This window comes from Podarcis cretensis (genome assembly GCF_951804945.1).
Source record: "Podarcis cretensis genome assembly, chromosome: 4".
Classification (NCBI taxonomy): domain Eukaryota; kingdom Metazoa; phylum Chordata; class Lepidosauria; order Squamata; family Lacertidae; genus Podarcis; species Podarcis cretensis.
In genome coordinates, this window is record NC_137173.1 from 85,415,614 (window position 1) to 85,439,655 (window position 24,042).

The window sequence follows — 24,042 nt, forward strand, 5'->3', positions numbered from 1 at the left end:
TTGACATTCACAAAACACAAATCTGCATTTATCCATGTAAACTTAATTGGTGTCCTACATGTCTCTCCATAGATAAACAATTCAATATATTTAACTTGCTGAGAATTTTAATTGTGTTAAGTGGAATGGAAAGAACTTTATTTGCATAGTTATTAGTTGCAAAAGCATTAAATTCATTTTTATGAGAGATTTAAATTGCATAATGATAATTGAGCTTTGCTGCTTTGAAAGACTATCTTAGAAATGCACTGTACATGTTGGCATTTAATAGGTATTCCATTTTGTTCAAATAGTACTAAAGGGAAAAAGACAAGAGAATTAAGATCTGTTGCATTCAGCCTCTTGAAAATCATTATGAAAAGTAAGTGAAGGAAAAACAACATTCAGTGCCAACAATGTAAATCCATGTTCGCTGCAAAAATGTCGTGCTTGAATCAATGTGCCAGTTGTCAAATACAAACATACAGCCCATATCGCTTGGACCTATATGAAATAAGCTTATGGAAGATGTATTTGATTTTGTAATTATATTCAGGTTGACATCCTTTTAAAATTTCAATACAACTTATACTTAACTCTCAAGGCTGCAACAGTAAAGGTTAAGGTTAAGGTTAAGGTTAAGGTAAATGGACCCCTGACCATTAGGTCCAGTCGTGGCTGACTCTGGGGTTGCGGCGCTCATCTCGCTTTATTAGCCGAGGGAGCCGGCGTACAGCTTCCAGGTCATGTGGCCAGCATGACTAAGCCACTTCTGGGGAACCAGAGCAGCACACAGAAACGCCATTTACCTTCCCGCCGGAGCGGTACCTATTTATCTACTTGCACTTTGACATACTTTTGAACTGCTAGGTTGGCAGGAGCAGGGACCGAGCAACGGGAGCTCACACCATCGCGGGGATTCAAACCGCTGACCTTCTGATCAGCAAGCCCTAGGCTCTGTGGTTTAACCCACAGCGCCACTCGAGTCCCTGGCTGCCACAGTACTATGTGCTAAAGATTACCTCCATCCCACAAAATTCTATGGCTTTTTGCAACAGTTCCTTAGCATGCAGTGTTAAGGCAGTGCTTGAACAGGCAGGAGAGGAATCAGCCCTTGGGGTGGGGGGATTTGCATTGGGGCATCAGCAATGAGAGAAGGATTAACCCTTCCAACACACGGTGCTCCCCTTCCTCCTCCACAAGCCAAGGTGCTGCTCTTGATAATAGTTGCTTTTAGTGCTAGCACATGCACAAGTAGTCAGAAACAGATTAACCAGGGGTCAGCAAACTTTTTCAGCAGGGGGCCAGTCCACTGTCCCTCAGACCTTGTGGGGGGCCGGACTATATTTTGGGGGAGGAAAAGAACGAATTCCTATGCCCCACAAATAACCCAGAGATGCATTTTAAATAAAAGAACACATTCTACTCATGTAAAAACATGAGCAGACCATCCGCGGGCCAGATTTAGAAGGCGATTGGGCTGGATCCGGCCCCCAGGCCTTAGTTTGCCAACCCATGGATTAACGCATTCAGCATCTACAGTGGCCCTTAACAATTATAAAGAGATGTACCGCAATGGAAAAGTTTATTAGGTACATGGAAGAGCTTGTGGAACTCCCCCATCATCATTCTCCCTGTCTTTGCTGCAGCTCTTAATGTTCCCATTGTGCTCTCTAGAAACTTTTTTCTTTTTAAGGTTATTGTAGAATTTGTTTCCTGAAAAAGTTGGAAGCCTTGCTGCACAAGTAGGGTTCACCACTGAGCCCTCTAGATCAAAAGCTAACTCAGCTAGTACAAATAAAATGATGGTACCTCTGCATATACATCAAAATACATATGTATCAATATGGCTAACAAAATTGCTTTTTCAGGTACAGAAGCTGGACGTGCAGTGCAATCCTAAGAATGTTTATTACAAGTAACCCCAGTTTTCAATACAGGAGCTTATGCTCCAGTAAGTGTATTTATGATTTCTACCTTGTGGAGCTAAGAGGGCTTTGGCTGGCTACAACCCACTGCCAGGAAGAGTTTAAACTATTTCAGAAACAAGAAGCATGAAATTTGTGCAGAGGCAAGAAGCAAAGTACTCAAAATAAATTCTTCTTCAATTCCTTTTCCTGGCATTTCCCCCCCAGACTATTTTCTTATACTTTCCACACTGTTCCCACTACCACAGCTACACTTTATTTCTATTTAATCTACTCTGGGTCAGGTTCAGCCTTATTTCATATCTCCTTTTCTTTCTCCCTACTGTTAACCTCTCCTGCCCCCAAAGCTTCTGTTCTTTGAAATTTCTGTTTTTGTCTTCTCTTGTTCTTTTCTTCACTGTGCCCTGTAGTAATAATTCCTGATCTGCACCCCAATTGTTTTCAGCGCAGCTTCCATTCTATGATTTGCAACCAACGAAAGAAAGCTTGCTTTGATTTACCCCGGGTCTGTATTCCAACGGATTTAATGAAGATATATGTCTGTGCAGAGCAGGGGTCATGGGTGTGGAAACTATGAACATGCCCTACCCCTTTTAAAACACCCAAGTATAAATGGCCTGAAATTGAGGCTACATTCCCAGCAACAAGTGCAATACCATGGGACTATATGCTTTGGAAAGGCACTTAAGGTCAATTGTAACTTGTCATGTTCTTACTACAGGCTGTTACCAAATTGTGTCTACAGTGGTATCTGTCACAGAATTTACTTTCCTTTCCTCCCCCCACATCAGTCTATTAACTATCCTGGTACAAATATTCTTAAGGTTTCCTTACATATGCGCTTCATCATCTCAGAAGGGCAGGCTTCTGTTTTCAATTATTTTATCTCAAATGCTGTATGTGCATAATTGCATCAGTGTACCTATGTGCCACAGTAACTATGTGCATGTGTGCCACAGTATATTTGATGGGAGTTTGCTGAAAGGAGAGGTGTGTGGAGCATTGAACAAGAACCACCGCCAGGGTCTGAGTTCTTGAAATAGCTTCCATTCATTTTATTATTATTATTATTATTTGAAATTAATAGATTAACTTGCATAATGGTCCTCAACCCTTGGCCTAATTCTATGCAGGGGAGGGAAAATCCTGAATATCGGATACTTAACTTATCAGTCAAAGAGTCCCATACATGAAAAGTCTTAACTGCAATGCAGACATCAATTAGATCTAAGTCAACTGGCTAACTCTAACAAGTGTACATAAAACAGCTACTTGCTTTTGAAAGTTTAAGGGAAAGCCATACACTTTAGAAACCAAACATGAAGATGGCAAAGTTAGCCATCTTACGAAAATCTTAAAAGCTAGACTTGTATTCTGGCATAGATTAAGTACAAAGAATAGTATTTGTACTTAACAATATAAAATGCTCTTCATTTTCTGGAATACTGGCATTTGTTATGACATTAAACCAGACTTGGATAAAGCCAAGATGGGCCATTTGGGGGGTAAATTATAATTATAATTATTTATTACATTCATTTACTGCCCTGCATTCGCAGATCGCAGGGCGGTTCACAACTTAAAATTACAATATAAATACAAGATAAATTACAGTAAATCAAGCCTGGTTTTCCCCCATGTTCCTGTCAGACATTCTAAACTGTATCCTGGGGAATTTGAATATCTGGCAGGAAAACATGACTCGATACTCAGCCATGATGGGGTGGGGCAGGAGATCAGTGATCTTTTCTACAAGGGCTACAAATATATTTGGGAGGATTTCATTACACTGATGTCATTCATCGAGAGCAGGTATGAGCTACTATGGACTTTTGAGTCTTTACAGTAACAGCAGCAAACACAAGTCCCCCAGCAGCACAAAACCTAGGCCAGACACTGGTTGCACAATTATCACCATATTAGCAGGGTTCTAGTGTGTCACTAGCCAAGGGATTAGCTAAGGAAAACCTGACTCTAGTTGGCGCACCTCCCAGAATTCCTTGCCCAGAAATCCAGAATATTCCACAGGAGCATTTTTGGTTTTCAACATTTGATACTTCTATGTTATACGCCAAAGAAAGGAAGGGTGGAGATTCTGTCTTTGATGCATAATGATACAATGATCTCAGACTGTATGTTCGTTCCATCCACATTTTTTCCTGAACAAGAACAAAGTCTATTATGTCCCATATCAGTGAGGATTTTAAAGAAAAAATTCACAACTCATTTATGGATGAAGTAAAGATTACAGGACACATTAAGCCCTACTCATCACTCCTGTCGCTGTGTGTGAAATCTACAAATTCAGTAAAGTGTCATGTTCAGAATAAAGCATGCAAAATGGTAACATTCATGCTGACTAAGCACAATTGTGCTATTTTGTTCATCTGAATAACTTATCTTCAGTAAAGGGTATGCATTTCTGTTGCCAATTAAGAAAACTACACAGGCTTGAACACTTTGAAGATTTTTACCGGTAATTACCCTAAATAACAGGGACGCAGGTGGCGCTGTGGGTTAAAGCCTCAGCGCCTAGGACTTGCCGATCGAAAGGTCGGCGGTTCGAATCCCTGCGGCGGGGTGCGCTCCCGCTGCTCGGTCCCAGCGCCTGCCAACCTAGCAGTTCGAAAGCACCTCCGGGTGCAAGTAGATAAATAGGGACCGCTAACCAGCGGGAAGTTAAACGACGTTTCCGTGTGCGGCTCTGGCTCTGGCCAGAGCAGCGATGTCACGCTGGCCACGTGACCCGGAAGTGTCTCCGGACAGCGCTGGCCCCTGGCCTCTTGAGTGAGATGGGCGCACAACCCCAGAGTCTGTCATGACTGGCCCGTACGGGCAGGGGTACCTTTACCTTTACCTTTACCCTAAATAAAACATAGGCAATGTAAAACAAACTTGTCCTCTGAATTTGAAGGCAATAATGCATCTGAATACCAGTTGCTGGAAGTCACAGGCAGGGAGAGTGCTCCTGTGCTCGAATCCCGCTTGCTGGTTTCCCCACAGCCATCTGGGTGGCCACTGTGAGAACAGAATGCTGTACTAGATGGGCCACTGGCCTGATCCAGCAGGCTCTTTTCATGTTAATTCATGATGCATTCCTTCCACACAGGCTATAGGCGACATCGATTCAAGAATGCAAACCCTTTCCCCCATACACTTGGTTCTCCTTGACTATTAAAATATTTTGGTTATTTGATCCAGAATGGACATGTGCTATAAAATATCAACAAATTCAAAGATTTGCACTTTTTAATTAAAAAAAAAATCACAGGTATTGCATCTAAGTCATGTGCAAAGTAGGCCCACTGAAATAAATGGACCGGCTAGTCATGCCGAACACCATTTATTTCAATGAATGGCATTCAACATTAGTCCAACTCAGAGCAGACCCACTGAAGTTACTGGACATAACTTAGATTCATTAACTTTAATGGGTCTACTCTGAATGGGACTTAGCTGAATAAAATCCAATGGATCTGTTGTGAATGTGACATAGTTGGATACTACCCATAGTAAAATATATTTTGAAAAAAAGCAGATCCTATTCTTATCCTGAATATTTTTGCTTTACTTTTTGCTCTAGGCAAGTTGCTTCTTTTTAGTCAAATTTAGAAGGGACGCAGGTGGTGCTGTGGGCCTAGGACTTGCCGATCAGAAGGTCGGCAGTTCGAATCCCCACAACAGGGTGAGCTCCCGTTGCTCGGTCCCTGCTCCTGACAACCTAGCAGTTCGAAAGCACGTCAAAGTGCAAGTACATAAATAGGTACCACTCCGTTTCCTTGCGCTGCTCTGGTTTGCCAGAAGCGGCTTAGTCATGCTGGCCACATGACCCGGAAGCTGTACGCCGGCTCCCTCAGCCAATAAAGCAAGATGAGCGCCGCAACCCCAGTCGGCCACGACTGGACCTAATGGTCAGGGGTCCCTTTACCCTTTAGTCAAATTTAGCAAACTACAATGTACAGCATTCTCCCTTTCATCCAACATTATAGCCTTTAACCTCTTATATTTAAAATAATATCACTGGCACGGTATGCTCTGTAACACAAATTTATCAGCATTTCAAAAATTTAGTGATCTTTAACAGTCTTTGGGCTGTTGCAGAATTCAGGATTCCAATCAAGCCAATCAGAGTTAGAAAAATTGGAAATATGTTTTGCAAACTGGAACCGTCAACAGAACATGTAGCTTTACTTTGGTTCAGTTTTGTTTAAAACGAACAAATCACTCTTTTAAAATTTTCACGCAATATAAACATACAATCCTATTTTAGTTTATACTCCCAATGGAATATTCTTCAATTAGGAAAATCCTTAAGGCACTTTTGGGAACACAAGTTAGATCCCAGGCTCCAAACGTGGTCTGATATGTGCACTGAGTTCCAAGCAACCATGGGCTTCCCTTTCACTCCAACATCAGACACAAACCTGCAGTTGACACCAACATTTTAGTGATTTAGGAACTCAACATGTGCCAAAAAACCTTAGCTCCCATGTGCATGAGGGTCAGGGCAAGTATGTTTTATATTAGCACTAAAAATAAAGCCAGATATTATTTTGGCTATTCTTGCGCCTTTGGCCAAATGCTGCATTCTGATTGTGTATGGAACTGAGAATCTTTGGGATTCAGATGACAACTGTCCAACTGAGCCACATTTTTACAGCAGACAAAAAAAAAAATGCTGTACACCTAAGTAAGAACCACGTTAGAAAAACAATAAAAGGTAAGAAGTACAAATTCGCCAGGATTTTTCAGCAGTTGGATGGATTTCATTAAAGACAGAAAGAGACTTGTTGAAGCTCTCAGGTTACTGGTCTCTTCTTTCTGCGAAAAGGTCACATAAGCAGTGGAGAAGTGGGAAAGGGGAGCGGGTTTTCTATATTTCTTTCTTTTAATGCACTGATTTATTGGAGTTTAGCAATGGGGGTTATGTGGAAAGACATCAAGCAACTGGAAATCCTGCAGTGTTGGAGTTACACGGTTATCTTTAATGGAGAAAAGTAAACCTCAGAAGGAGACAACTTGCTTTGAGAAATGAGGAAAATGACACTACTCCACCGAAATCCTATTTCCAAATATTATCACATCACCGTCTTTACCGACTGGCAGACATACACATAAAAAGAATTGGGAGAAGGAAGGAATATACATTATTTGCATGTGACTGCAAATGTCATGTTATACCCTGGCCTGCATTCCATAAACATTTTTTATCGGAAAGTACACCTTCCAAACTTACAGGTTACTGCTACAATGCCAACTTTGAAGCAATAGCTCTTTCCACATGTGACCATTTCCTAGTGGCAGTTTGATAACATCAACATCAAAAATAAATCGAAGCTGAAGGAAAAGACAAGCTAATAAAAATAGTAGGCGAGGGGAAACTTTTCATATTGCTTACAGTACAGCAAAGGCTACATGCAGCTGCTCAAACAGGACAGAATGAGGAACAGAACTCTGGGAGCTAAGAAACTGTGGGCCAAATAATCAGAACTGCCAGATATAGGGAAATAGGAGGTCTAATTACTTTCATTTTTATTTAGCAAAACATATATATCGTTTAATTGTGCTAAAACTTCTATACAGCTTAACATAAATATTTAAATTATTTAAAACTTTAAAAAATAAGTAAAATTGACAACAGAAAGATTCAAACACATCCACACCCGCATGTCTGAATAAGCTTACCTGGATAAAATGTTTGGAGCAGGCATTGAAAAGAGTCAACTTTCTGGCACTGGTATAATCTAGTGTAGCTATTTTACATATACAGTTATTTATCTGATAAGAAAACTGTCACTTTGTGTAGCATTAAAATTTTAAGAATGCAAAACAGTAAAATGCATAAATTAAAGCAGCCTGATATGCCACAAAACAAACAAACCAAATATATATTTTTTAATTTAACACAAGTTTCCTTGAATTTGTCAAACTAACATTTCAAAAGCTTTTCCATAGACAATTTCATTAGAATCCCATATTATTGAATTTACCTCTAATAACATAACTATCCAAGGCCTCTTCCATTCTTCGCAAAGCTTCGGCTCTGTTGGATCCATAGGTGATCAGCTAAAGCACACAAACACAAAATAATATATAAAAATGATATATAAAAATTTAGGACCATCAAAATATTATTTGGTGGTAGAGGTTTTAAGTCTCAATCTGATGTTTATAATTTTCAGTTTTTAATGCGATTTTAAAATGCTTTTAACATTTTTATTGTTTTATCTCTTGTTGGCCATCCTAGGCACCTTTGAGAGGAAGGCCAAGATATAAATTTAGCAAATAAATATTCTGAGACTATCCAATGCTTTCTTTAAAGGTAAGCAAGATGCCGCAAAATTGCCATGTCCACCATGTGTTTAGTTACCTTCATGCCAAATGGTCGCTATGGCACATGCCTTTGAGTTATGCGTATTTCACACTTTTGATGCGAGCGACAATGAGATCATTTCTTGGTGAAAAACTGAGCCTGACAGTGGCGGTCTACAAACTCCAGTGTTTCTCCTGCACAGCAAACCTCAGTTGGGACTCCTTGGTTTATCAGGGAGTTCAGCCAATGAAACCAGTAGGGAGTTGACTTGAACACAGGTGGTGAAGTGTATACAACCAAACAAAAGTAGGAACCCATTTGTGTGAAATCGTCCTTTAGCATTTAAAAAAAAAAGCTGTCCAGCAAAGCCCTTCTAGGTGGTAACAAGATTTCAACAAGACCCTACAACCCTTGGATATTATAACCCAAGTAATTATAATTGGTTAAGACCTTGATGCCAATACTGGTACAGTTCCTCTTCTAGTCTTAGTTCCTGCAATTGGTTTCAGCTGATGTGGCCTATGGATATGGGCTTTAAGGGCTTCAGCCTGCCACCAGTATTCTTAACCCCTGCCCAAACTAAGACTCCTAGTTGTATATTGTGCTCAAATAGGCTTAGTTTGGTCAGACTGAGTATACACTTCCAGAGTTAACACTAAATACATTACTTCTGGTAAATGAGCCACCATAGCTGCTAGAGGGCTGTAAACCTGTGTCCCAAGCTTTTTTACTCATCCACCCATGTGAAACCAATGTGAATTGTTTGTCAGATGTGAAATTTTATTCAGCACTCCTGCTACACTACAAAAACCAGGAAACATGGGGATCAGGAAACTATGGTTAATTTGTTTCTGTTTTAATTGTGGCTCAAAGCAATGGGACTGAATACACTGGCGAAAGTTTTGTTTATATCTTGCCTTATTAAACTGAGAAATTATCCCCTGGAAAAAGCCATTTTTTTCTCTGGATTTCACAGTATGACAAAGAATTAAAGAATTTCCATCTTTTAACTGTTTAAGGGGGTAGATACACTTTCATTTTTGGACATTTACCTTGATTAGAAAAAATGTTTTTTGTTATTAAAACCACTTTTACTACTGAAATCCCTGAAGCTATTTTAACCCAAACATCTGTCACATATTTTTGGCTGAAACAGTATAATGTCACCAAACAAACCAAAAGAAGAGAAAAACCCACTGAACATCATGGACACTACTCCCATGTCAACAGGCATATGACTGCATTGAAGAATCATCCTTTTACCTTTACTATGAAACCAGTCTACTCTGCAATACTGTCCCGTTCATTTTTTTTGAGAAGCTATAATTTCTTTTTTTAACTAGGGAAAAGTAGTTAACTCACTTTTGAAATCATAGGATCATAATAAATGCTGATTTCACTTCCTTGCTGTATGCCGCTATCAACACGTACCTACAAAAGAGTGAGACAAAAGAATATTACCGCAGGCAAAAGAGCAGCCAGTGTCAAGCATTGGCATAATACAGCAACACCTCAGGGCCCACAGACTGGCAGACTTCAGACGATGGTCCAGTTTCCTGTTTCACAATGGGAGAGGTGTCCAGTTGCAGCAAAGAGTATGCACACAAATTCACACAAATTCACACTCTGCTGCCTCCTCTAAGCACACTCCCACTAAGATATGAGAGATTGCCTCAAAAGCCCCTGTGACAATTGCTGAGCCTCTAGGGCAAACATCTTGTTTCTTGTTGGGACTTGGGAGAAAGGGGCACAGTAATGTACTCCTTGGAATACAAGTTAATTACTGCAAAGCTCCTTCTTGGCATCTCTTAAACTGGGAAATGGATGCCTGCCCCCAGAGGTCCATGTAATCATACATCTCCTAGTTTGGAAGAATCCTTCATGCTCCAAGAAGCCAAAGGGAGGGCTTGGCCTCCAAACATCATGATGGCCCCAAAATATCTCTTCCAAGAGGAAAATAAAGTGTGTTTCAGAGAACTCTGAGAGACAGCAAGGTCACATTTCTGTTGGGAGGAACTTCTGGAAAAAGCAACGCTATAACTCTCCTGCAGATTTTTAATCCTCAATGGGGCTAAAAGGATTACAAAACAGTTTCTGTTGTGTCCTTCCCCAATGAGTGGGTAAAATGGAAACTTAACGCGGATGTAATAAGTGTGTGTGTTTATAAATAAAGTGATTGGAGGAAGAGTATAGAATGTAAGAGTGTAAAAGTGAGAAAAGACAATAATAGAGTGGTGTAGGAGTCAAGGAGACAGAGCTCTGATGAGGGGAGAGAGCTGTATAAGGCAGATTCAACAAGTAAAGAAGAAGTGAGTCATGGGCAAGTTATCTTTGTTAGCAGTCCATCAGTCAACATTATTTCAGTTTACAAACCTTCCTAGAAGTATTTATATGCTGACACTCTTCTTTCTCTTCAAAGTCCAACTTTAAAAATAAGACATTTACAGAGGACTGGGTTTTGCAATTCTCAGATCTAGAATTTTCGTTGTCCAATTTAACTAGTGCCCCACCAAAATGCCCATGTAACTGATATATTGCATCAAAACTTTACGTAAATACATCATCTGGGCCTCACCCCAGAAGGGCTGCTGCAGAAACTTTAAAGTTCTGCTTATCAGCTCTATAGAAATACCAATACTCTAGCTTTCATGTCTGCAACACTTTCTTTTTCTTCCTCACTCTCATCTGTAGCATATTTTTCTTCTGATGATAGCATTCCCCTGAGGATTTAATGTTTACACAGCTTTTTCCATGGCTTTGCTTTATAAGGATACAGCTGCAATTAAAGTTCTGATTCTGCAACTCTTGTGGAGGGAGGAGGGAAAAAACACACACAGAGAGAGACAAGATATGTCTTTGAAGAACCTGATAGCTGTTAGTCAGCCAACAAAATTCAGTATTACTGTTGATCTTTGTTTTCTTCTCTTGGTTTGATTTCTGCAAGAGTGGCACTGAGGTTATGCATAGAAAAGTTTCAAAATGACTAATTCCTGAATAAATATTTGTTAAGATTGTTGCTTTTGAAATCTGGATAGCACGCTACTCACAACACCAACAGGATAATTCAAGACCATTCTGGTAATCTTAAAAAGAAACACCAAATGAAACTTGCTGGAGTGGAAGAGGTTTAATATGAAATACTCTGCTTGGGTTTGGCAGGGAGGGGGAAATGGGGCTTAGAAACTCCCTACAATCTTCACCTGGGGGAAGAAACCCTTGTAATAAAACAGCAGCTCATCTGTCTGCAGCAAGGCAGAAAGAGGTCAACCCAACGGCTGTTAGGCTTTTAGATTTTAATTTAGGCAATTATCAAGGGGCCAGATGTAGAACCTCTTGTCTACAGTATCCACATGAGGTCACACTGATGACTTTATTATCCAAATGACATGTCCTAATAGGCTTTATTCTCTGCAATGAAAACTGCATCACATTTTTTTCCTGGTAGAAAAAAAAAAGATAAACAGTGCCTTTATCATAGTAAGAGTACATCTTCATTAATGCAGGCCGCATAACTGTAATGGCAGTTGTCAAGCACTTTCAACAGAAAAATCTCAAAATATCTCAAAGATACTCAGTAATCAGCATGATGGTTTTAGCTATCCCTGTGCCATGGAGGAAAAGAAAAACAGGAAGTATTGAAAGGTCATGAGCATCGTTGTAGAGACGGAAACTGATTATGTGAGATGTTTTGTATCATCGTCAATTTAAAAAAATTATCACCTAAATAGAAACCTAACCAAAACAAGCTAAGGTTGGGAAAAGTTCAGCCTTCCATCACCAGCAATGTAATGTTTGCAATCATCAACCTTCTCTCCCCCAAATATCCACAATAGGAACTTTCAGAAACAGGTCAAGAAACTGCAGAGAGAAGAAGGCATAATTCCACAAGAAATACAGAATTAACTTCTCATTATATTTAAGACTCAAAAGACTTGCAGCAAAGTAGTGGCCACAGTTCGGTGTCTACATGGGTTTGTGGCTCCAAAAATGCAAAATTATTGTTCAGGCTTAACATATCAGAACTTATTCATAAACATGAATACATTATTCATAAACAAGATTGTCAGTTAAGTTCTTCAGAAACACCAAATATGGCATATCATGTTTGTACATTCACAATCTTTTTAGGTTCCCATGCTATCTATGCTGTATACTATTCTAACACAAGTTACAAACTAGTACAACGTACTTTTAGTCATTTAGTTGTTCTTTATATACAGAGAACAAGATGAAATTTCTGGTGACATCTCTCCCCAGCCTTGAAAAAAAATTAAAAACGTCTCAGTTCTTCTGACCCACAACAACAGTAGCTTCTTTTCTTTAGCCACAAGATGTGGAAATAAATGGTTAGAGAGGGTCAAAACTGACAATAACTAAAAAGAAATAATAAGCCAGTTAACAATCTGACTGCGCACAGCCTCCATGCACAACTGTGTTACCTAATTCTCAGTGTAGAATATTCCTCTTATGTAGCTCAAGCCAATACTGAATTCATTCTGTCCCATATGGATGCCTAGGTCTCTGTTCAATATAGGAACTGTCCACAATTAGGGGGATGATAGAAATCTAGAGCATTCTGCTTAAAATCATATTGGGGAAACAAATGCACGTTTATGATGGAGCAAGGTGACAGTTATATCAGCACACCACCAGAAAGTGATTAATTGTGTCCAAATTGCAGGCATACATGTTCACTGTAGTATGCTCTATTCACAAAAAATAGCTCCTTTTGTTGCACTTGTAAATCTGGCTATTTTGAGTTCTAAAAGCAGCCACTGCCTATGAGGTTATTCAGTTAAAATGATAAAAGGAATGTGTGTTTCTGTATGCTTTGGGGCAAGGAACTTAAAACACAAATGCATTAAGATCAACAATACGACTAAAATAAAAGCAGGTGGGCTGGCCTCTCCACAGCTACAGTATGAGGTGTGAGGCAAGGTAGGAATATACATAATGGAGATGGTGACAACACCACCACAGAAATGGATAGGTGAGTTTTGCATCATGCACACACAAGCATTGACGCCACACCAGGACTCAAGTTCTCTGTTTCATGCCAGATGTGTAGGAATGAAATGCTGATAGTCAAATTGTAAGCCAAAACTATTTCAATTAATTTGCCCCTCTTTAACCTTCCCCATCCTTATTACTTCATGTGTGCCAAGGCTGAGCTCCAGCAGTAAGCAAGCTACTTTAGACCCTCCTTAAGTAAAAGTATCTAGAAGCACAAGGTATGACAGCTATCATTTATAGGAATGGCCAATAATGGAATTCAGCGTTAAGGCATAATGTAGTGTCTTATTCCATGCCTTCCTTTCATCAAGCACTGTCTACATCAGCGTTTCTCAAACTTGGGTCTCCAGGTGTTTTTCGAACTACAATTCCCATCATCCCTGACCACTGGTCCTGCTAGCTAGGGATGATGGGAGTTGTAGTCCAAAAACAGTCGGAGACCCAAGTTTGGGAAACACTAGTCTACACCTTCAATTTAAAGCATAAACAAACATCCCATGTCAAAGATAGTCAATGCTCCTATGCCAAAGGTAAACTCACAGAGCAATACACGCACCCAAAACCTTACTCCGAGAAGCTGGGCTTACAATAAAATGTTGCCACATGGAGCGCGTGCTCAGTGTTACAGTCATTCAGTCCTCCTCACTACTCCTTTCTTATTCCCTCCCACCAGTCTTGCCATCCCTGCCCACAATAAACAGTCAGCACTCCATAGCTGTAGGGCATACTCAGTTCAAGTTGGGAAGTTTGGGGGGCTCCATGCCCAACTAAGGGCTTGTATTTTATTTTATTTTATTTTATTTCAATTATTATTCTTCTGCAACACTTGAGGTTCCCGCAGACCAGCTGATACCTCCTCTTGTGTGTGGATGGTGTCGTTTTGGTCCCATAAAGATCCACACTTACTTCTGAACATTAAAAATAAGAGTGAATTATCGTGTATTAGAAAGAAAATGCTATGGCTTTTGCCATATAATTCAACTTTCTGAATCAAATAGCTTCCCACAGTTGTCAGATTAATGTCTTCATTTCGAAAGTTCTCTTTCAGCATAAAAAAAGACAAGCAAACAGTTTGCCGGGGGGGCGGGGGAGAGATTGCTGCTCTGTTTTTAACAAAATGGTGGCAATACACAGAAAGAGAAAGGGAAAGGCCCAGCCACGCTGTATGAGATCCTCAAAACCATTACTCTTAGGCTTCCAGGATAATTAAAATTTCTTCCCTCAGTACCACGATGGGCCACGTGAATCTATCAGGCATCTCCCACCCTTCATTTTCAATTCACCTCTCCCCCTAAGCACAAATCCCAACCCGCCATGTCTACCTGACAAGTGACAGCCCAATCTGATTAAATGCTTGCAAAGGAGAGGACTCATGGGCCTCCATGACAGGCCAAAAGTGATCACCATGGAGATACATAATTACAGCTGTCAACGCATCTACTGTCCTGCTGGCATCAATTTGATTGCTCCCAGCAATAATGATAGACAAAGCTTAGTATGCACTCTCTTGCACCCAATCACTTTGTCTATTCCGTGGTCCATTTAGCTGACATGCAACATTCGCACAAGCAAATAACAGCAGTAAGCAGAACATTTAAGGCATTTTAATTGTTTTTTTTTCTTTCTCTGGATGGCTCACAAGTGCAAATGTTATTACATAAAACTCCTGCTGCAGCATTAATTGAAGAAAGATTTGGTGGGACAAAGACTGTAGGGGGTACAGTTTGTCCATTATCACTTGTACTTTCAACAGGTCTCATGTTTAGAAAATTGCAAATTGCAAAAACTTGCAAGGGCAAAATATTTGACATCCTGTTAGCTATTACAACATGGTGAAAAACCTCAGCCTGCCCCCAGAGTAATTACTGAAAATTATTTCTTAGTTCATTTGGGTTTCATTAAATATGCTTAAGATACATTCCCTCTGTAATAGCTGGGGGTTTTTTTATCTTCCATTCAACATCACATAGTGCCTGCTAAACCTTGACAATTTGTATTTCTCCTTTTAAGCTTTGAACACAGCATGGAGCCTTAAAGCCCAAGAAAGGGTCAGGTCCTCTCTAGGAAGCATATGGGCAAAAACAATTTAAGAAGTGAAATAAATCCTATATCCAATAACATCACCAAATTTAGGATCCGGCCTGTAATCTTATGCCATTTTTTCCATGCAAGTAATCATGGTAAATCATCATATTCACAGATGGTATCGGCTTGTCATTTCACAAAGCCGACACCATGCCATATATACACACTTATTACTTTGACTACCTTGATTATACAGAACAGAAGAGATGCCCTTGTCTTTTTTGTGCTGGTTGTTAAACAACCACTCTAAACAGACAGTCTACAACACTGAAATGCGTAATAATCACTTTTCATCAACTGTAGTAAATTGCGTTTGGTCTCTAAAGCTTGAAAGCTAAACAAATAGGACCACTCCTCTTTGGGGCATTTAGCACTTTGCAGGGACAAGCAATTGAACATTTTATTTTGCAGCTTGATCTTCTAGTTTTAGTTACTGCTGCTCTAAAAACCAGGATTATAGGACAGATATCACAAAAGTATAAATAATGGGTTGGTAGAATAGCTCCCTTTTTAAAAGCCAAATCCTATTTCTTTTTGACTGTATCGTATTTCTAATGACTACAAGCTAACAGAATCTAACTCCGATAAACGAGTTTAAGGTGGCTTGTTTTAAGCAGCACTGAACATGAACGACTTCTAGTGAATTCAATGAGATCTGTGGTTTCTTAGTGCCTGTGAAAATGAGAAACAAGGAAACATAAGAATTACTTACATTGGGCACATGCAGCGGCTCTTTGTACTGAGACAATCTACCAATAGATGGCAGACCAAAAGATTTGTAGGGATCCTAAAATGAAATTCAAACACAGGGAGGTATTAACTTTGTAAGACAAAGCACAGGAAACAAGGTTAAGTCACTGGGAAGCCAACGGTTTCCTCCACTTTAATTTTCAACCAACTATATTTTGTTTTCAAAATGACTTATTTTGGGGGGGATATGAATTTGCTTCTTCCATTCAAGTCATGGAAGGTTTGTTAAAGCTAAAAACCTTCCTGCTGTGCCTTTATTAAGCCAAGGGCAATCTTTCTAAGAGAAGGCACAATAGTAGGGGCACAGACAGAGAACAAAAACACATAACACAAAAAGAAAATCCGAAAAAAACACAGACGAGCATTCAAGCTTCAATGTTTTCAGGATCACAACCCAAATAATTCACTAACACTTAATATATTTAAGGAACAACATAGTGCATAAATGCATGATTCTGCGGTGGTCAGTGTGAGAGTTGGAAAGTTTCTGTCCACCATTACCGTGTTAAATTCTCTGTTCAAAATCCCAGCTTGTCTTTATTTGATGAACACACAAAGACTGGACACAGAGTCAATTAATGGCAGTACCAAAACCACTAGTAATATTAATATCACCTTGTGTTATTTTAATATTAATATTTTTAACCGCTTTGTAAACAAGTTGTACTTTGGGATTCACACAAGGTAATGTGTAGTGAACGTTAAGAAAAAGAATCAACCACCCCCACCCCTAAATGCCAGGGAGGGACATACAACACTGTTCAAACAAGGGAAAGGCTGTAAAGAAATGAATGAAAACACACACACATTATAGAAAGTGAAGATAACTGCCCTAAGCATTCACATTCATATTAGGAAACTAAAGTTGAGAATATTTCAGGCAAAGTCTTGGTTTCAAATCTCAGCAGATCGGTGTGCAAAAGTTTGGTTGGTTAGTTCTAAATAAAGAGGATCGTTTTTGTGTGGGGTTTTTTTAAAAAGTAATTGGCAGCCACTATACTATCTAGTCATACTGAACATGTGGGGCAGCCACTTGACCTTTCCAGAGGATCCACTTGAAAAATAGCAAAGCTAGCACGAGTTCATAAGAAAGCTCATGTTGAAATATCTCGTGTTGAAATATTGTATGAAACTGCTAAAACATGGCATGACTGCAGAATACTCTTCTTCCAAATGTGGTATATAATTCCCGCCCCCGCCCCCAATCTTTGCATAAAGAAAGCAAAAAAAGAAAAAAAGAAACGCTACTCAAAAACCTTAAATCAATTACGTCACATGAAACGGATCAAGCTGAAAGACACAGTCTTGGGTGGTTTGCTACACCTGGCACTAACAGCTTCTTACACAGCCGTTCACCCTCCCAGACGTTAACAGTTATTTTACCTCAGCATATACTCGACATTCAACCGCCCAGCCGTTGATAGGAATATCAGCCTGTTTGTGCCTCAGAGGGTAACCCTTGGCAACACGGATCATTTCTTGGACTAGGTCCAGACCGGTAATGCATTCTGTGATGGGATGTTCAACCTGCAAGGTCAAGAACTGTCAGTCAGTACATAACAAAACAACTAAATTCTCCCCACCACCCAATAAAACAAAAAAATACTGAAAACTCAAAAGGGGGTAATTTACAATAACGGCCATTCTTCTTGTCATATAGCTACTCAGGAGAGCAAGCCCTGCATTCAAGATGTATTGCAGAAATCAGACAGGAGCAATACAGCTAAGCAAAACAAAACAAAAATGCAGGCAATGGGGGAAATTTTCATATATAGATATATAGATTTTTTAAAAAAACAACAACACCTTGATATTTAATGATGAAGACTGAAGTTGTTTTTGAAGCATTTAGAGATGGGACTTTTGAAGTTGGTCTCTTTAAAAAAAAATAATCTAGAAACACACAAAGTATTTTGACTGAAAAGCTCAAAGTAGCTGGCTGATAATCAACCCATTCTGCTACACTTAACATGGCATGTACAGGAGCAGCCTACAATCTTCCATAGAACCAGACTAGCCTAAGTCTCACCCACACGCCTGCTTTCACTAACCTGTCCTGACAAGCAACCAGATTAGCGTAATCTTACATCAGTGCAGTGTAGCAGAAATGAGCAGATGGATCCTTCAGGTTTTTTTTTTTTTCCCCTCCAGACTTAGCTGTGTAGTGCTTAGCATACACAATAGCTGAGCTGGACCAGTAGAATCACTGTGTGCTCTCAGCAAATAGCTGCTAACGGCTCAGGATGATGCTGCCATGGGAATACCCCTCATTCACAGTGAAACCAAGCAGGAGAGCGAGTACACAAGTCGCTCTTGTTGTTAAGACGGATTTACGTACATGTGTATTTAACTTACCAAATGTAACTTAATCAGCATGGAAGAATTATAAAACAGCCACATGCAAAGGGAGCAAGTTAAGTAACTTGGTAGCCAAATTCTATAAAATTAATAAGTGCACTTGCCACATTGGTGAGAGAGAGAGAGAGAGAGAGAGAGAGAGAGATGGATGAACTGATCTGCCATTTTTAGTGTAAAATGCTTTTTTGTAGCTCAAGTCATGTATCTTTAAGACACCCTATTTTACAAGTGTTTCTCTATCCAGAGATGTCATACCACATGTATTTTGTGACACAGGAAAAGGTCACTGAACAAACTAGGTATTTCCCCTTCAAGTACATTAATTGAAGGAGAACATTTTGTCTATTGTAATATCCTTGCAGTGGGTCTTGCAAAAAAAAAAAAAAAAAGATAGTAAAATAAACAGATGGCACCCATAATTAGTCCTCTGTGCATTTTGAGTTTGTTTACAGCACCATATTTTAAGACAGCCTGACAACTTTAATGACATCACTGAAATAAGTACCTTATATTTTTTTAAAAAAGAAGAGATGTTGGACTGAAACGGGAATTTGAATGTGCAGCTTAGGAAGCTACCACTGGGATTCTTAAAACTTTTGGCAAACACGTGATACTCCTCAGGTATGTCAAACGTAATGGTACTTGAAGAGACTCCCAAAAGAATCCTGTACCTTCCCTGCCAATAGTGTTCAACTGACGCCATTCATGTTCTATTAAAACTTCACAAATTATCAACATTTTGGGGCAGATATAGTTTATTTTCTCAGGTTTTTTAAAAAGTGTCTTTGAGATAACTACATCCTCAAAACCATGTTTTGGAAAATAACTGAATTCTTTGCAAAGGCATTTTAACTGTCTAATTTTATCTTCCTTTTCCCTTGAATCATCATCCCAATGTGAAATGAAACAGACCCATTGTAAAGTTTCATTGTTAATGATCAAACTAGGATGGAACTTCTCCGGAAAGCAAAGTATGTGTGTAGTTTATTCTCAAAACACTTACAAACATTTATTTAATCAATTCTTCAAAAGACATCTTTGTCTCTATAAACATTATTGTCTATTGCGTCAATATACTTCCTTTGTACAAAGCTGGGGGGGGGAGGAGAAGGAGACAGGGAATGGGAAAAAGTTGGGCATATTCATTTCGCTGAAACTATTTAAGCACTCCTGTTGTTCTACAAGAACGTAATCAAATTTATATATTTATTTTATGTGTTTTTCTTTTACATCTCTACTTGAAAAACAAGTATACGCAGAAATGACAGGCAGAAGACCAGGCCCCATCAGAAGGATGCTGGCTGAGAAAGTTAGTAGCCTTGGCAGATTAGCAGTCATTGGGCAACAGCAGCAACATCAAAAGAGAAGCAGTTAGTTTGAGAAGGTACTGCTATATTCAACGGGGTGTTGGAAGTAGTTTGGAGTCCTTTAAGACAGACTAACTGTCAGACGCGGGTGGCGCTGTGGGTTAAACCACAGAGCCTAGGACTTGCCAATCAGAAGGCCGGCGGTTCGAATCCCCGCGACGGGGTGAGCTCCCGTTGCTCGGTCCCTGCTCCTGCCAACCTAGCAGTTCAAAAGCACGTCAAAGTGCAAGTAGATAAATAGGTACTGCTCCGGCGGGAAGGTAAACGGCGTTTCCGTGCGCTGCTCTGGTTCGCCAGAAGCGGCTTAGTCATGCTGGCCACATGACCCGGAAGCTGTACGCCAGCTCCCTCAGCCAATAAAGCGAGATGAGTGCCACAACCCCAGAGTCGGCCACGACTGGACCTAATGGTCAGGGGTCCCTTTAACTTTTTAACTGTCAGAAAACCACAGCTACTTAGAAGACACTCAAAAATATCTGAAAATGTGACTGATGTGAGGCCTGCTCAAGGAAACTCTGTCCATTATGGAGATAAAGCCTACCTAAAACATAACATTAATCCAACAAGAAACTCAAGTGGAAAGGGGCAAATTGCAGTTAGATGCTCTACCTCGACTGCTAAGGTCGTCTCAGTACTTTATTTCTAGAAAAAAAGGTGCTGTTACTCACCATGAAGTTGTTACAGTAATTGCCACACTTTTAAACAACAAAAAACTAGAGGTGCTGGTACTGCGTACCATTTAGTACCACACACACACACACACACACACACACACACAAGCTTCTCATGGACACCTTTGGTGGTCCCATATTCCCCTGTGGTTAAGCTGGTCGTTACTAGAGACTGAGCCTTTAATGTTGCAGGTACTGTTCTGTGGAACTCCATGCCAACAGACGTTTAGGAAGAACCATCCCTGCTATTTTGTCGGCATAATCTAAAAACTCTATTATCCAGACAAGCCTTTCAAACTTCAGGTTCTTTGCCAACTAGTTCCTATTGATGTGTCCGGTTTTTATTATAATAATGACAGAACACCTTTACTGGAGAAAATTCCTGAACTCCAACCTACTTCAGCTAGGATTCACATTTACGTAGTAAAGATATAGACACACAGACTTTTAACAGAAAATGAAAAATGGAACTCCTGACTTTGCACATATCAAGTGTTCTCAAAACGTGTTCTCCGTGCAATACCAATATGACCCTCCTTCTTTAGTAAATGACAAAACAATTGCATGCAATCTAATTATATATCATATAGGAGGAGCGGGCAATTTTCAAGATCCTTTTCAATCTGGAGTTAGACATAGTTTGGGCACAAAAACGGCTTTGGTTGAGGTTTATGATTACCTCTGTTGGGCAAGACACAGAGGGAGTGCATCACTGCTAATTCTCCTTGATTTCTCAGCAGTTTCTGATAATATTGACCATGGTATTGTTCTAGAGCGACTGTCTAAGTTGGGGTTGGATGGCATAGTGCTGGGGTGGTTCCAGTCATACTTGGGTGGTTTTTTTCAGAGAGTGGTACTTGGGAAATGTAGTTTGGCCATGTAGAGCCTTCAATGTGGGATTCCACAGGATACGATTTCATCCCCCATGCTGTTCAACATCTACATGAAACCACTGAATGGGGTTGTCCAGGGTTTTGGAGTACATTGTCAACAGTATTCTGATGAAACACATGCTCCACTTCTCATTTACATCTACACTGGATGGGCTAGAGCAGGCACCCCCAAACTTGGCCCTCCAGATGTTTTGGGACTACAACTCCCACCATCCCTGACCAACTGGACCTGTTAGCTAGGGATGATGGGAGTTGTAGTCCCAAAACACCTGGAGGGCCAAGTTTGGGGATGCCTGGGCTAGAGCAATGTTTTGTCTTGGTAATGGGTGCTTGATGAGAACCAGTAATCTGAACCTTAATGCAGACAAGACTAAAGAACTGTTAGTGGGTGGTTCTCTACACCAGATTGATGGGATATGGCTGGCACTGGATCAGGTTACACACCCTCTGAAAGAGCAGGTATGTAGCTAGGTGGTACTGCTAGATCTAATACTGTTGCTTGAAGCTCAAGTGACCTCGGTTAGCTTTGAATGCTTTCTAAGCTTCAACTGATGACTCAGGTGACCCCATCTGTGTCTAGCTTCTGTTGTCTATGTTCTGATAACCTCTGGGTTGGATTACTGCAATGTGCTATACATAGGACAACCTTTGAAGTTGGTACAGAAATCACAGCTGTTACGGAATTTAGCAGCCAGACTGATGACCAGGACAGGACAGCTCAAACATATAACAACACTTCTGGCATGACTGCACTGGCCACCAATCAGTGTCTGAGCCCAGTTCAAGGTGCGGGTTTTGACCTATAAAGCCTAATGTAGTTCAAGACCGCAAGAGCTCAAGGACCACCTCTCCCCACATGAACCAGCCCAGACCCTGTAATCATCATCTGAGCCCTTCTCCAAGCTGTCCCCTAAAACACCCTCCTTCATGGAAGATTCAGAGGGTGGGTACATGATAACAGGCTTTTTTAGTGGTGGTTCCCCATTTGCTAGGAGGGTGCAGCCTTTTTTCAGGCATCAGGCAAATACTTTCCTTTTTACCTGGGCTTCTGACCACTAATTTAAAGGGTTTTCAAGTACTTGTTGACTCTTAGTGGAGCAGAATCTGCAGGACCTATCTTTTATTTGTATAGATGGGGGGGAGGTGTTAGGTTTTTGCTGACTGTATTTATTTTAACTGGTTTTAGTATTTCTATTGTGTCTGCAAGTCGCTTTAAGTCATTTCCATGAGCAAAGCAACTAATAAATAACAATAGTGTTGAAGATGGTTGAGAGTTTGAGATTTCCCTTTAATTTTACCAGCAGCAGGCAGCATTAACAATTCTACGTTGAGTTTTCTGCCATTTATTTCTGGCACATTTTCCTTTATTTCAGTTTCATCACTTTTTTCCGTATCCCCCCACTAAGTGGCTGTCTGGCTGAGTAACAATGTTTGGACTTCAGGCTGTGTGTATAACTTCGACATCCTTCTTTCCATTCTCCATTCTCCTCCTCTTTCCTTCCTTCCTTGGCTATTTGTGATTTGAAGGTGGAGCCAGAAACACAAACACACAGCCTGGTATAACACAGCCACCATAGCAGTCTCTTGTGTTTCCCAACTGGGTTATTTTATTTTCTGTCCCCTAAAACAGTCAGAATGTGGAAGCTAATGCCATAAGAGCACGTTGCTGTGATTTTTTGGCAGGAAAATACCACAGCATTCTAATCAGCTAGTTAGGCTCTACAGTGGTACCTCAGGTTACATACGCTTCAGGTTACAGACTCCACTAACCCAGAAATATTACCTCAGGTTAAGAACTTTGCTTCAGGATGAGAACAGAAATTGTGCTCCGGTGACGTGGCGGCAGCAGGAGGCCCCATTAGCTAAAATGGTGCTTCAGGTTAAGAACAGTTTCAGGTTAAGAACAGACCTCCGGAACAAATTAGGTACTTAACCCGAGGTACCATGTATCTCAATCCCTTTGGCTAGCCATTTAAGCCCCAAGAAGCCAGAGACAGCATCTCACTCTGTACCTTCAATCCTTATAGGAACAGAGAAAGTTTTAGAAAGACTGGTTAAATGATGTTAAAAGCTAAAGGTAAAGGTACCCCTGCCCGTACGGGCCAGTCTTGACAGACTCTGGGGTTGTGCGCCCATCTCACTTAAGAGGCCGGGGGCCAGCGCTGTCCGGAGACACTTCCGGGTCACGTGGCCAGCGTGACATCGCTGCTCTGGCGAGCCAGAGCCGCACACGGAAACGCCGTTTACCTTCCCGCTGGTAAGCGGTCCCTATTTATCTACTTGCACCCGGAGGTGCTTTCGAACTGCTAGGTTGGCAGGCGCTGGGACCGAGCAGCGGGAGCGCACCCCGCCGCAGGGATTCGAACCGCCGACCTTTCGATCGGCAAGCCCTAGGCGCTGAGGCTTTAACCCACAGCGCCACCTGCGTCCCATTAAATGATGTTAGCTTTGTGCATATGTGGGAGCACTTGGTGCACTTTAGAGAAAAAGATCTGAAATGCAGTATTTGAAAATTTATAATAGTGGGGAATCAGGTTGAATACAATGGTGTACATAGGACACACAAACTTGCAACGTAAAGTATGAAATTGTGCTTGGATCTATTGCGATATTTATGCTGGAGTTGAAGTTCAACAAGTTCTTCCTGCATTCAGCATGATTATTTCTACATCTGACCTATTCTAC

At 40.5% G+C, this 24,042-nt stretch overlaps 1 protein-coding gene across 1 annotated transcript in view; it reads right to left on the bottom strand.

Moving 5' to 3' along the window:
• The window catches only part of PCCA (propionyl-CoA carboxylase subunit alpha), a 222,637-nt gene that overhangs the window by 111,798 nt on the left and 86,797 nt on the right, over positions 1 to 24,042 (bottom strand). Inside the window, exons 13-16 of the mRNA XM_079972667.1 lie at positions 17,452 to 17,595; positions 16,031 to 16,105; positions 9,583 to 9,651; positions 7,898 to 7,973 (exon numbers count right to left, since the gene is read on the bottom strand). Coding sequence (XP_079828793.1) covers positions 7,898 to 7,973; positions 9,583 to 9,651; positions 16,031 to 16,105; positions 17,452 to 17,595 — 364 coding nt within the window. The remainder of the gene's footprint in view (positions 1 to 7,897; positions 7,974 to 9,582; positions 9,652 to 16,030; positions 16,106 to 17,451; positions 17,596 to 24,042) is intronic.